The sequence below is a fragment of the Phytophthora cinnamomi genome, assembly GCF_018691715.1.
Source record: "Phytophthora cinnamomi strain GKB4 chromosome Unknown Contig24, whole genome shotgun sequence".
Lineage (NCBI taxonomy): Eukaryota > Oomycota > Peronosporomycetes > Peronosporales > Peronosporaceae > Phytophthora > Phytophthora cinnamomi.
The window spans coordinates 252,786-266,300 of NW_027150957.1; the positions used below are offsets into that span (position 1 = coordinate 252,786).

Genomic DNA, 13,515 nt, shown 5'->3' on the forward strand with positions numbered 1-13,515 from the left:
GACTTGTCCGGCTGCAACGCCACGCTGTCATTGTGTAGATTGCCTGGGGACAGCGTTCCATGCTACACCACCTATCAGGCCGGTAGGGAGCCATGCGAGGCAGTGCAGCTTGGCAATCTGGCGCGATGATGATGAAAATGCTCAAACCAGGCCATCACCGGCAGCGATAAGTCGAGTCCTCGTGCAGGTCGCGGGGTGCACAGGCAAGAACTCCAGAAGTACGACTTCAACTTAAAAGGACAAAACTGTTCCCCCAGGAAGCAAAATTGCAAACGAACAGCAGCTCGAACAAATCCATCCTGAATATCACGGGCGCGCGTAGTATTTTAATGCATTTACTGTGTATCCTATCTCACCTGGAAAAACCAAAAGTGCAAGCGAGGCCAACTAAAAAACCCACCTCGTGGTGGTAGTGGCCGAGGTGCGAGTCGGACCCTCGGGCGAGCCAGGCTTGCTGTCTTTGTGAGCTTGACGCCCGCATAGACGCAGCGGACACGAAGCAGACCGACTTGCCCCGACTCCGCGCGCTCGTCACATTGGATCACTGCCCTTTCGCCGACGTCACTCGCGCTCTTCGAGCGGCGAGCCACACCGAGATGCAAACAAGTTGCCGCCCGCGTCACCACCACGTGAATTTTGTTGGCAAACGCCCGCGCTGATCGCGCTTGAAGGAGAAGGCGCCGCCTTTTGTCGCAAGTTTTGCCCGTCGAAGACCTATCCTACATGTACCCTCGCTGTGGGTTGCAAACTGCAGCACGCTGGCAGGTTTCGGACATAACCCGCAAATGTGTTTGCTGGTTGGTCTGCAGTCTCGTGACGGTCACGGTGAACCGCAGGCACCGCTCGAGTCGAAAATGCACACGAAACGGCGCGATCGAGGGGTCATGGTGACTCGTTGAAGCCCACCTGTGCATACTGAGCGCAAGTATTTTTCGCAAAAGCTGATATTTCGCTCTGCGCGGTGCAGAACTTGGTAGAGCTCCCATTGGCTGATATCGTGCAACGGATCACCCACTCATTGGCGAAAAACCTGCCGCGCGCGCCGATTGGCCCGCCCAAGCTGAAGTTGACGTTCGCTGCTTCTATGTCGTTGCATCACTACACCCGGCGCTAAAGACCCGCGGGGCACGCCGCGCAAAAGAAGGCACCACGATCCAGGGGCTTCCAATGCCAGTGCCATACAGGGGCGTGCCAGCGTCGACGTATGCAAATTCACAAAGATGGCTCGGCGATGCGGAGCTCACCAAGGCGGGTCTCACTTCCCAATTTGCCAAGACCACGACAAGAACCGTCAAAGACAATAGACGAGCGGCAGCAACCCATTCCAAAAACATGCTGTACAAGCCACACACACCTATGGAACTCGGCGACGCCGTGCTGGGCCAGTTCACGGGCGCGCTCGTGTTCCTCTTCGACCACATGATCCCCGCCGTGCACAGCGTCGTCAGCTACCAAGCCGATCTGGGCCCAATCGTTCCGGTATGGCAGTTCCGCTTAGCGCACGTCTTCTAGGCACCGTTTCATGGCTAACACTACATGCGTGTTCGTATCAATCCAACTGTAGGAATGGGCCGAGGATGCCAGGCCAAGCAACAGCAAGGTGCTCACTGCGAATTCGCCTGCCAAGACCGCATAGCTGTACGGCGAATCTATGCGGGTTATGCCCCCCGTAAATTGACCCGCTGGATGTACTGTAAACTGCAAGACACTACGACGTGAAAATCTCCCCGCAACCAAATGCATTTGAGTCAAGCAGCGCGTGTGTTGTCCTCGTGACAACGTATAGGGCTGATCGCGCTGGCGTGTTTTATGCTGAATCCCCATACACATCTCTCCTTTAATTTATATACCCTCCGTCCCCTCTTACATCGCGCACCCCCAGTATCCAAACTCGTCGAGGTGCTCGTTCTTGCTGCCAGCCATCGCTTCTTCTGCTTCAACCAGCTGTGGCGCTCGAACCGGTATCGTCGGTACTTCTGTACCAGTTTACCGGCACATCCGTTACCGCTGGCTGGCACGCATCCGCCTTGAAGCCATCCACCAAACGGACGTCAGCCGCACAAACACAGCACCTGCGCCTGCACCTGCATCCGCCATGACCGACGCCGGCGCCAAGCTCAACGCGTCCACCATCGCCGAGCCCTTCAGCCTGGCCGTGCGCCAGTACATCGAGCAGGAGATGGGCGGCCAGGGCCCCAAGCTCGTGGGGCTGCTGGCGCACGGCGACCCGGCCGCCAAGAAGTACGCCGAGTGGACGGGCAAGGCCTGCGCGCGCGACGGCATCCGCTACGAGCTGCGCGAGGTGCCCAAGGACGAGCTGCTGGCGGCGCTGGAGCAGGCCAACCACGACCCGGAGGTGCACGGCATCCTGGTGTACTACCCGTGCTTCGGCGCCTTCCCGAGCTTCTTCGGCGGCACCATGGACGACTTCCTGCGCGACAGCATCAGCATCAAGAAGGACGTGGAGGGCCTGTGCCAGTTCTACCGCGGCAACCTCTACCGCAACATCCGCTACGTGGACGACGAGCAGACGCAGAAGTGCGTGCTGCCCTGCACGCCGCTGGCCATCGTCAAGATCCTAGAGCACATCGGCGTGTACGACAAGTGCAAGCCCGACGGCGACCACCTCGCGGGCGTCAACATCACGGTCATCAACCGCAGCGATATCGTCGGCCGCCCGCTGGCCGCTATGCTCGCCAACGACGGCGCCGACGTGTACAGCGCCGACATCGACTCGCTCTACCTCTTCCGCCGCGGCAAGCTCATCCCGAGCGAGGAGACCCAGGAGACGGCTTGCAAGAAGTCGCGCGTCATCATCACGGGCGTGCCCGTCAAGAGCTACAAGCTGCCGCTCGAGTGGGTGAGCGAGAACACGGTGGTCATCAATGTGGCGTCCTTCAAGAACGTGGACGAGGCCGAGCTGCTCAAGATCAAGGGCGTGCAGTATGTGCCGCTCGTGGGCAAGGTCACGGTGGCCATGCTCGAGCGCAACCTCCTGCGTCTGTACGAGAACTTCCACTGGAAGCCCAAGAAGGTCTGGCAGTGAGCGCGCCAGGCGCGGCGGGCGAGCTACATGTAGAGCGACTTGCCTGCCGCTGCGAAGCGCTTTGCGTTAAAATGCATTTCCATTCGTTATGACCCGATCTTTGTTGTCGTGAATGAGCATTCTGTTGATTGCCCCCCAACAAATACTGCGTGTTGGTGCTGGAAACACGCAGTATTGAGCTCGGTATCGTGAACGCGAAAACGTTACTCTACTCCCCCTCGTGCTGTTCTGGCATCAAGCGAGTATATAATACTTCCTCAAAACTGGAACGGTTTAAACGTGTAAACCTCCTTCTGGATGCTATCAATTCCATACTCCAGCATGCTACGAACCCTTGGGCGCGCCGAACTTATCAGTTTAGCGAAATACAGTGCTCAACAGAACGGCGGATTAGTGGTCGTGTAACGAGAGACTCTGCTCATCAACTCGAGCTGACCTGATGACGAAAATCGAGCAAACTGGGCATCGACCGTAACTTTTACCTTCTTGCATTCAAAGAAAATATCCAACCAGTTCGTCGGCGCTACGAAACCGCAACTTTTTCTCCACGATCTCGTCAGCGACTGCATTGATTACAAACGTGTCGCCTTCCAGTATTGTTTTTAGCGCGGTTTTGGACGCCGAGCTCAGTGGGATGCAGGTGAACAGGCCGGGTGATATGACAATGTGCCGTGGAATCTCTCTGTGTCATCTCGGCTCATCAGGAAGCAATGGGGAGGCACAACGAACCGCGCAAATCTGACTTGTCAACGCAGGGCATAGCTCCTCGCACCAAATGCGAGCTACGAATTTTAGGAAACGACGGGAAAGTGGTCATCTTGCTAAGATAGGCCTCAGCTTTGGCTTGGTTGAAAATCACTAACGCGTCTTTATCTATGGTCAACAAATACAACCACTTTGCCGGGGTTTGCAGCATCCTCAAGAACAAAAGAAATGTCGACCCCAGCTTTGTTATCACTACTCACGACAATGCAGCCACTGGACGTACAGTCGATTGTGTGTGTCGTTATTCTTCTCTGGAATGTGCTGAGGTGTCGAAGCATCAAACGCGCTCGAAGTTCGAGAAATTCTCGACGAAACAAGTTTTATCTTGATGTTGTGCATTTCTCCGTTCATCACCGCATCAGGTAGCAATTTTCCTAGAGTGACCGGGGTGCTAGCAAAACGTTGGTCCTCACAGCATAAGAGCAAGCACCGAACATTCTCCACAACCGCCATGCTTGAATATTGTACATAATAGACCCCGCGAACTTGCTTTCGTGTTGGTCGCTTAGCTGGTCACGTAAAGATCCAATCCTGCGCAGCAATGCGTAAGGAACTTGGACATTCATTCCTTCGTCGTCGTCTACGCACGGAGTTAGCTAGCAGAGGGAAGAATCCCGGACGTTTGACCACTTGACGTCCCCATTGAACGTATAACTTGGGAGACAGCTTTAACAGAAGCTGCCAGAAGAATGTACTGCTCGCGCGTTAGCACCATTAGGAAATCTTCAATGTATGCACCCCTGATTTTGTTAAAGCAGTGTTTGATAGTGCTCAAACTTATTGACTTCGCTTGTCCACGAGCTCGTTTCACCAACGTCAAATACTTGACAACCCACTCTGCTGCCGTTTCAACCGCGCTAAGGCTTACTCGTCCGACCACATCAAGGTGTTCTTCTTTGCCTCCTTGACCTTAACCGCCAACTCCCCTACTGTTTTATATTCGTCCATGATCACTGGGAACACGTTTTACACCACGCCAACGAGTGCGCAATATAGCTTTACCATCTTTTTGGAGCAATAATGAGAAAGGAGGGCTTACTCAGTCCGTATACATTATTCAGATCAACACGAGTGATGGACATGCAGTGAATTATGCGTACTCATACATTATACTTTGGGCGAGTACAAATCGATCGATGTCTCGCCGAGACATACAGGATCACCATTGGAGCAGTTCTACTCACCAGCTTGTTGAAACGTCAAACGGGGTGAAAACCTGTCTCCTCCGCGGTTCGATCGACTTCGCTATCCATCCATTCACTATATTACTGCATGTTCACGCACTGCTCCTGCTACTCCTCATCCTGCCCTGGCATCGAGTGCTCGACGATTTCCACATGCACCACGCTTGACACGGCCACCTCGTCTTGTTCATTCAGAGCCCTTACCTCAAACTTGTGCGGCCCCACCCCCAAACCACGTAGCAACAAATTGCCGTCGCTCACGTGGGTCTTCTTTAAGTAGACATTGTCGTTCAGCAGCACCTCCATTCTGAGAACATTCACGGCAGTGTACTCCAGCACAATCGACTGACCCTGCGCAACTGTCGTGCCATCCAAGGGCGAAGTAATCTGAAGCTGAACTCCATCCTCCGGAGAAGGAGCCGCTGGCTTCAATACGTAAACCTCCTGCTTGTACGTCTTGAGCTCTCCGATCAAGCCGGGGATCGGGACAGTCACCTCAAGATGCAGCTTGAATTGCTTACTCTCCATTGCACTACCGTCGTCGTGGATGAATTTCCTGCGTGGAATGGGGAACCGTACCGTGCGGTTGAACGAATTCACAGAGTTGATGCCTTCATTCCCGTCGTCCAGCGCTAGGAATCCAACATCGGACGTGATCACCTCATCGTCCAGAGATACTCGATACCGAAACACCTCCGCTCCATATTGCTGCAACGCGTCAGCTGGAAAGTTGGCGAGCTCCCACTCGAGCCAAACTCCTTGTGGGGTGATCTGCGAGTTGTCCGGTGGGTTCACAATGCGCACGGACACATTCGAGATATCGTACGCCGAGTAGAGTCCTTCACAGCTCGGTAAAGGCACCTCCAGCGGGTGGAAGAAGCTGTACACGCACGCAACGAGGTACGCAACCAGCACCGTAGCGACGCAGCCCACGAAAAGAAGCTCCTCTAGCGTCGGCACGCTTCCTCCGCATGCATCCTGCTGCAAATTCGACGTTTTCTCCACAGACAGACCCTTCTTGCTCGTCACCACTTTGGTGACAGCTGCAACGGGTCGAATCCCTCGCCGAGTAGGTGCAGTCTTCACCGCTTTTACCTCCGTTGCAGCGCGCTGCCCACCCAGCTCCGTCTGCTTTTCCTTTGCCTTCCTCTGCACTTGGTGTTGCTCTTCCTCATCTGACTCGGTGCTGGTCGCAGCTTCACAGTCGTCCTCGTGCTCCGCCTCCGAAACACTCGTGCCCTTGTCCAACGGCTCTTCCTCCTCCTTTGCCTCCCCCTCACTAGTCGCAGCCTGTTGGTCTCCCTCGCTTTCGCAGGACGTGACCGCGTCCGAGTCGGTGGCTGCTTCCGCCGTGGCGGCGTCGGCGTCGGACTCCGCGTCGCTGTCGGAAACGGGCTCCAGCTCCGGCGGCTCCTCCTCGTCCTCCTCCACTGCAGCAGAGCCGGGCGCAGTTGCTGCTGGGGCGGCACACAGGTCCGGCGTCGAGCCCAGCAGGAAGTCCAACACGGCGTCGCGGTCCTCGGCCCCAGCCATTGCAGCGTCGACTGATGAGCATCAGCCGGCGTATCTTTTGGGAAAGATCGCAACGCTTGGGGAGAGTGGTGTGCGCCACACCAACGTCTTCGCCTCCTACCGTTTGACTGCCGCCCGCTATGGTTGGCTTGGCATCGCCGATCGGGGTTGGTCCGCACCAGCTGGGACCCGAACTTGGCTGCTTTTTGACGGGGTGTTGCCGTAAACGTCAACGTCGACGGCGGCGGGCCACACGTTGCATGTACCGGAAGACAGCACAGTACGGTTTCCGACTCGTTGCAGTTGTATTTTTTCGGCAGTATCCACCGCGAGCTTGATTCCGGTCCGGTCTCGTGTCAACTTCTTGATAGTTTTGTCGTGGCGGACATTTTTCCGACCAACTCTTTATCCGAAGAGCACAAGCTGTTTCGCCTCACGCTGCTGTTCCGCCTGGAAGAGGCATGTCGCTTTAAGCCTCGGTGTGGCATTATGCGCCGCCAAGACTGGTGTCGGGGCTCCCATCCTCTCGAGACCGGCTCGCTGCGAGTGCGGAGATATCGCCCGCATGTCGCGTTTTAGACTCTATTTTACCGCCAAACAGCTACACATTGGCGGTGCCTGAAAACCATCCGTTCTCTTACATCTGCCAAGTCCTCTCGCCCATCTCCTCTCCAAAAGCGACAGAGAAGAGCCGCTCCCTCGGTGGATTTACCGCGCGCCCATCCACTTTTACGCCCCGAATTACCATCGCGTCATGTCGCGCCGACGGCCACGCCTTCAAGGCGAGACGCCCACTCTCCCTCTAGCGCCGACCGGCTCATAAGGCGGAAGGGAGGAAGACGATGGCGAGCGGCCAGTCGGTGTTCAAGGGCGCGCTGGGCTGGGACGACTGGATCTGGTGGGTGGCCATCGGCTGCGTGGCGCTGCTCATCCTGCTGCTGCTGGTCTGCTGCTGCGTCTGCATGCAGCGCGCCAAGCGCAAGGGCCACGAAGAAGCCCTCGCCTCGGTGCAGGCCCGCCAGCGCCTCACGCAGGAGCGCGAGCGCGCCGAGCACCTGCAGCAGCAACAGCAGCAACAAGCGCAGCGTCTGCAGGCGCAGAACGGCTACCAGCCGCCGGGCTACGCGTACTCCAAGCAGGTGACGGCGGTGCCCCTGGCGCCCGCGCCGAGCCGCAAGAACGCCGGCCCGCAGGTGGCCGCCAACGGCTACAGGGACAACGCGTCGCAGCTGCACCGCGACGAGTTCGCCAAGGCCTACCCGCCGCTGCCGGGCCAGCAGCAGCAGCAGCAGCAGCAACAAGCGGCGGCCCAGGAGCAGCGCAACTACCAGCCGCCGCCCAAGTGGTTCAACGCACAGCGCAGCAGCCCGCTGAGCCACGGCTACGAGGCCAACGCCCCGCGTCTCAGCTCCGGCAGCTTCGACTACAACTCGCAGTACCCGGACAGCATGCGCTACGACGACCCGTACGCGGCGGGCGGCGGCCCGGACGGCGTGCCCTTCGTGTCGGTCACGTCGCCCTCGGCCTCCAAGAGCCTCAAGAACAACAGGAAGAACGGCGTCAAGCTGCAGAACCAGCCAGCGCCCGTAGTGGTGCCGACGTACACGCAGGCGCCGCCCAGCCCGTCCGAGGCTCGGGCGAGTGCAGGTTCGTCGGCGGTGGCGGGTGGAACGCTGCAGTCGCGGATCGACGCGCTGCGGTCGGCGGACAGCAACGACATGGTGCACTCCCGCATCAGCGTGACTCCCGACGACGTGCCAGGATCTTCTCCTTCTTCTGGCGGCAGGAAGGGAGGCCCCATGTGGACTGTACAGATGCCGAGAGCATTGACCGCCCAGGAGTCGTACGCGTCGGGGTCGGCACGACGCTCTGGACTGCTGGTGGGCAGCGTCTTGTCGCCGGACTCGTCGGCCATGTCGCCGTCGCCGTTCTCGTCCCCGTCCGCTTCGTTGAAGAGTGGCCTGAGCTACGAGACGTTCGACCCGGACGCGTTCGAGAGCCCCAAGGCCACGGAACTCGGGGCGGTCATCACGCACGGCTCGAGCAGATCCATCGGCAGCGACTACTCCCACGGCCAGTTTGAAGACGCAGAGAGCTTCGGAGCAGGCGGACGCACCTTCAAGCGGCAGAACAGCAGCAACGAGTCTGCAATGGCGCCGGGCAAGAAACCTTCGCGGGCGGACAACGTGTCGATCAACAGCCGCGGGTCCGTCGAATTTTGAGCTATCTATCGATAGACAACGAGATGGGAGGAGGCCTCCGCCATCTCGCGTCCAGTAGGAGACAGCGACAGCCTGCACCGCGACACCTCACGGCACTTGTCGTATCGCGTGGAAGGCCCAAGTCGTATCATAGTAGCAAACGCCGTATCTAATGTCACTCTAAATTTTTGAACAAACCCCGCGTTAACTTCACTGCTCCACCTCTTCTACCACCAACGAGAGCGCGCACTGCCCGATCCTGTCGACAAGGGCGGCAACGCCGCCGCAAAACTACTGAGCCCAGCACTGAGGCCCGAGCCAGCTCTCCCATCATCTGCATTTACCGCTCTGCTCGCAGTTTGTCGCAGCCCCGAGTTGCCACCGTAGCCGTTGCCATAGCTGTTCCCTGCATCCCCTCGATTCGCGAACGCCACCGTCTGCTGCAAGAACGTGTCGAACGCTGCGCTCGGCTCCATCGACAGCGGCTCAGCACACTGCAGCAGCAACAACAACAAAATTCGGTCAGATATCTCAACATCTCGACACCTCGTTCCCTGTTCACGTTCGCACCGACTCGATGCTCGCCACCGTTCGAAATTCCGCGAAGCCCACGGGCCCTGCAGCCTTTGGCCTGTGGTTCCTGGGCAGCAGGTCCCTCTTGTTGCCCACCACGAGCTTGGGCAGGTCGTGCAGCGCCGGGAAGTCGCGCTGCTTGCCCGTGCAGCGCACCACGCAGCCCTTGAGCCGCTGCTTGCTGGCCAGCTCGCGGCTCCAGTTGCGCAGGTGCTCGCCGCTCTTGGCGTTGCTCAGGTCGTGCACGAACACGACGCCGTGCACGTCGTGGTAGAACGCCCCCCGGCTCAGCTCGTACTTGCGGTGGCCCCCCACGTCCAGGAACTCCACGAACACCTCGCGGCCCGAAGGCCCCAGCGGCTGCAGCAGCACGTGCACGTCGCAGCCCGTGGTCCAGAGCGCCGAAGACCTGTCAGAACTGATATCGCCCGGACACTGCGAGCGGCAGAGCGAGCGCAGCAGCGCCGTCTTCCCCACGCCCGAGTCCCCCAGCACCAGCACGCGGACGCTGGGCGTCTCCATTTTCAGCTGTGACATCGTTTCAGAGGCACAGTATCAGGTTCTACAATACAGAGAACCCATTTTCCACGAATGAAACGGCGTTAGATGTATGCAATGCTGGAGGCTTTGAAGCTGCTGATACCTTGGTGAGGATAAGGGATGGGAGGTATCGAGGGGGACAATCCCGCGTAGCGTTATATTCCGAGCATCAACATGGCCGAGGAGTGGGCGTACGAGGAGGCCTCGGACGAGGAGAAGCTCCAGATCGCGCAGCGCTTCCTGCTGGCCAGCCCGCCCGGCCAGATCCACGAGGTGCTGCGCGACGTGGCCAAGCTCGTGCCGGCCCACGTGCTGCCCGACGCGGCGCTGCGGGGCGCGCTGCACGCGTACAACGTCAAGAACTGCCTGCCCGTGGACGTGCCGGACGCGGACTACAAGGCGCGTACAGACGCCCCCTCCGATAGATTATCGAGATGGAGGAGGTGATCAAGAGATGGAGGCTCTGACGACCTTCTTATTTGATACTGGTACCGCAGATCTTGATCTGCGAGGAGGGGGAGGTTGACGCCGCCCACTACATCGACCCCATCGGCAACCGCGTCCTGGGCTTTGACCACATCAAGCAGCAGGTCGTGACCGAAGATGTGGCCGAGATCCCTGAGGACAAGGTCTCGGACTTTGAGAAGGAGCGGTGAGAGGGTCTCTGTAGGGTGATATTGCTGTGGAAGGGGTCTCTGACTCGTGATGTTTTATTTTTTCCCTTTTTGTCTTGTTTGTAGCCAAGACGTGCAGAAGACGTTGAAGTCGTACTTGCAGTTCGAGTACATGCACGGGTAAACAGTGCTAAGGAGAAGGCAGGTCCTTGATTTTGTTTTACTGATTTTGATTTTCTTTTTTTTTGTAGGGGGACTGCGGGTGTGTATGTGGTAGGCACAAAGATTGTGGTCAACTTGTGCACGGAGCGGATCAACCTGCGCAACTTCTGGGGTGGACGTTGGAAGTCGAGGTGGGAGGTGGACTTGACGGCCAACCCGGCTAAGGTCAAGGGCAACATCCAACTGCACGTGCACTACTTCGAGAACGGCAACCTGCAACTGCAGAGCTCCAAGGACGTTGAAGAGGAGATCACGGTGCAGCGCGTCGGTGGTCTCGGTGACGCTCTTCTGCGCGTCATGAAAGAGGCGGAGGACGACCTGCAGGCGAATCTGGAAGACATGTACATCAACATGTCCGAAGAGACCTTCAAGGAGATGCGTCGTGTCATGCCTGGTACGCTTTCACTCCTCTCTCGGCAAGGAATCACTTCAGCTGACGATGTTTTGTTTTAACTTACACAGTGACGCAAACTAAGATGGAGTGGAGCTTGCACGCGCATCGCACGGCCAAGGACCTTGGACGCAAATGAAAGAAAAAGAAATCTCGATCCCAGCTGCGCTAGAGATTCGCGCAGTTAAATCAATCCAAGCACAAGAAGGAACTGCTCGTTGAGCCGTGGTACAATTACTCTGCACGAATGGCTTGCCTTTCCATATGAAGGTATTTGTTGTTTGACATTTAGCTGCTGAGTTCGAGCGACTCCAGCAACTCGATTTCTCCAGTCTGAAAGTTGGCGAGCTGCCACGAAAGCTTCCAAATATGCACAGCACCGGCAGAGTCACCCGCAGCGAGGAAGTTGCGTTGCCTGGGGTTGAAGTCGAGCGCAAACATCGGTGCACTTGCTGTCTTGGAAGCAGCAGCCGCTGCAGCACCCTTTGCCGCAGTTCCTGTCAACGCAGACGTTGAAGCTGCTTCCGCGCCAGATCCAGCAACCGGGTCTTTGCCGCTGAGAACCAGCACGGGGCTTACGCGGTCGGCTTTCAGATCGAAGACGTAGACGTTGCCGTCTTCACTAGCTGCTGCGAAAACCATCGGACGTGTGCGCGACCACTCTGCCGCGTAAAGATAAGCTGCTGAAGGCGTAACATCAACTGAAAGAAGCAATTCGCGCTGCAGTGTCGAGTATACACGCGTTGTACCATCGGCAGATGCAGTGAGGAAAAGACTCTTTCGGAATGGCGAAAAGCTCGCGTCGTACACTGGAGCTGTGTGAGGCTCGAACACAAAGTCCATCGCACTCGGAAAAATCGTTGCCGGATCCAGCCTCGCTTCGTACACAGTGGCGAGTGTCACCTCTTTGCTGCGCTTAGCAGACGCGTAAGCTTCCACTTGGCGTCGTGCAGCTGGTACTTTCGATGCAGGAAGCTTCATCACCAGTCGAGCTGCGGTTGCTGTCCACTTCTTCTCGCCCTTGAAGTCCGAGGAGCGAACGTTAGACGCAGCCTTGGCAAAACATCGAGCAACAACCCCGCCTTCAGACCCCATCACGAAGGCGCGACTGGCCTTGTCGATGCTGCTGAAAGCGAGGGCTTTTCCTCCGATCACTGCTGCGCGAGTTTCGTCATTGTTGCTTTTACTGGCGGTGGTGCCTGGCAAGTGCATGACGTATCCCTCGACGGGGAATGCCAGCTTGTCCTTGACTCGCCAAAAGAGAATTTTACCATCGCCGCTGACACTAGCAATCTGCGCAGCAACAAGTGTTAGCAAGTTTTCAGCAACACTCGAGACTTAAAACGAGATAAAATCCTTACGTTGTAGTCGTTGGTTTGAATGTCGTAGACCCAGGCGACCTTGGTGACGGGTTCCCGGTGAAAGTAGTCGCCGATTCCCGACGAGTAGAACCGATAGTCCACTGGTTCGGTATCCCAGACGAAAATTTCTCCATTGAAAGACCCAGCGGCGACAATGGATGGGTTTTGGGGGTGAAACGCGACGCACATGAGTCCACTCTGTAGAAGCCAGCAACGCGCAGCAGTCAGCGCTGTCAAACGACCAGTTTAAAGGCATAAACTCACGGAAGTTTCGAGCACAAGCGATGGTTTTTGCGGATTGAGGTCGCTTTGGAAGACGTTCCACAAACAAAGTGCGGAGCGGTAGTTGCACCACCCAGAGTGGTCGAACCGCCCGTACGCCACCGCAATGACGGACCCTGTCGCATTCCACGATACGCCAGTGCACGAAAGTCTCAGGGAAGAAGAAGCCCCTGCACCATTTGACGTTGCTGTCCCTTGTTGCGGCTGAAAGTACGTGTCGTAGTCGAATTGCAGTCGGAAAAGCTTGTTGACGTTCTTCTCCTCCGACTCCTCCAGGTATCGCTCCAAGCCTAGATCAACGCCAAGAATCTTCAGTAATAAAACTCAAAAAAAATCAAGGATTCATGAAAAAGTTTTAAGGTCTCGTATACCACTGAAGCAGGAGCTCGTGTGACCGTTCTTGGCCATTTCTCGTAGCATCAGACCGCCAACATTCTGCAGACACTCCGACACGCGTCGCTGATCTTCTTCCTGTGTGTTGGAGGCCGCATCTTTGCCCTTGCATTTAGTTGGCACCTGCTGTGCTTGGCCCGTTTGTGTTGCGACAGAGGCGGTGGCTTCGTCCGTCTGGGCCTCCTCGTCGAACATCTCGATTTCCACGGTTTGGGCGTAAACCTCGGCCACCTGCTTGGTCCGCTTGACCTTGAAGCGCGCACTGCCCAACGACACGTCCTGGAACATAATTCCTCGATGTCCTTTCACGCTGTAAGATACGGCGCTTTAGACACACCTGCAATATGTGCGCTAATATTTAATTTAAGGCTTAAAATAATTATTGTGTTATTAGGTAATACCATTCGTATTAATAGTTTGATATAATTAAA

General features: G+C 56.9%; 6 protein-coding genes across 7 annotated transcripts; 3 read left to right on the top strand and 3 right to left on the bottom strand.

Moving 5' to 3' along the window:
* Nucleotides 1–2,095: 2,095 nt before the first annotated feature.
* On the top strand, nucleotides 2,096–3,046 carry IUM83_15230 (tetrahydrofolate dehydrogenase; the record flags this gene model as incomplete). Its single annotated transcript, XM_067940032.1, has 1 exon — nucleotides 2,096–3,046. The coding sequence occupies one exon, from the start codon at nucleotides 2,096–2,098 to the stop codon at nucleotides 3,044–3,046; it is 951 nt and encodes a 316-aa protein (XP_067794554.1).
* A 2,057-nt stretch (nucleotides 3,047–5,103) lies between these two features.
* On the bottom strand, nucleotides 5,104–6,528 carry IUM83_15231 (E3 ubiquitin-protein ligase; the record flags this gene model as incomplete). Its single annotated transcript, XM_067940033.1, has 1 exon — nucleotides 5,104–6,528. The coding sequence occupies one exon, from the start codon at nucleotides 6,526–6,528 to the stop codon at nucleotides 5,104–5,106; it is 1,425 nt and encodes a 474-aa protein (XP_067794553.1).
* An 821-nt stretch (nucleotides 6,529–7,349) lies between these two features.
* IUM83_15232 (Shisa family) lies at nucleotides 7,350–8,729 on the top strand (the record flags this gene model as incomplete). Its single annotated transcript, XM_067940034.1, has 1 exon — nucleotides 7,350–8,729. One exon carries the CDS (start codon nucleotides 7,350–7,352, stop codon nucleotides 8,727–8,729), a length of 1,380 nt encoding a protein of 459 aa, XP_067794552.1.
* A 206-nt stretch (nucleotides 8,730–8,935) lies between these two features.
* IUM83_15233 (Ras-like protein) lies at nucleotides 8,936–9,803 on the bottom strand (the record flags this gene model as incomplete). The annotated part of the gene is made up of 2 exons (XM_067940035.1): nucleotides 8,936–9,202; nucleotides 9,279–9,803. 2 exons carry the CDS (start codon nucleotides 9,801–9,803, stop codon nucleotides 8,936–8,938), a joined length of 792 nt encoding a protein of 263 aa, XP_067794551.1.
* A 192-nt stretch (nucleotides 9,804–9,995) lies between these two features.
* Nucleotides 9,996–11,187, top strand: IUM83_15234 (the record flags this gene model as incomplete). Of its 2 annotated transcripts, XM_067940037.1 has the most annotated exons (5): nucleotides 9,996–10,199; nucleotides 10,319–10,473; nucleotides 10,562–10,615; nucleotides 10,687–11,051; nucleotides 11,120–11,187. In XM_067940037.1, 5 exons carry the CDS (start codon nucleotides 9,996–9,998, stop codon nucleotides 11,185–11,187), a joined length of 846 nt encoding a protein of 281 aa, XP_067794549.1. The 2 variants fall into 2 exon arrangements, with proteins under 2 accessions (XP_067794549.1, XP_067794550.1); XM_067940036.1 differs by lacking the exon at nucleotides 10,562–10,615 and having other exon boundaries at nucleotides 9,996–10,130.
* A 149-nt stretch (nucleotides 11,188–11,336) lies between these two features.
* Nucleotides 11,337–13,372, bottom strand: IUM83_15235 (WD-40 domain-containing protein; the record flags this gene model as incomplete). The annotated part of the gene is made up of 4 exons (XM_067940038.1): nucleotides 11,337–12,341; nucleotides 12,410–12,607; nucleotides 12,674–12,981; nucleotides 13,063–13,372. 4 exons carry the CDS (start codon nucleotides 13,370–13,372, stop codon nucleotides 11,337–11,339), a joined length of 1,821 nt encoding a protein of 606 aa, XP_067794548.1.
* Between the last annotated feature and the right edge of the window lie 143 nt (nucleotides 13,373–13,515).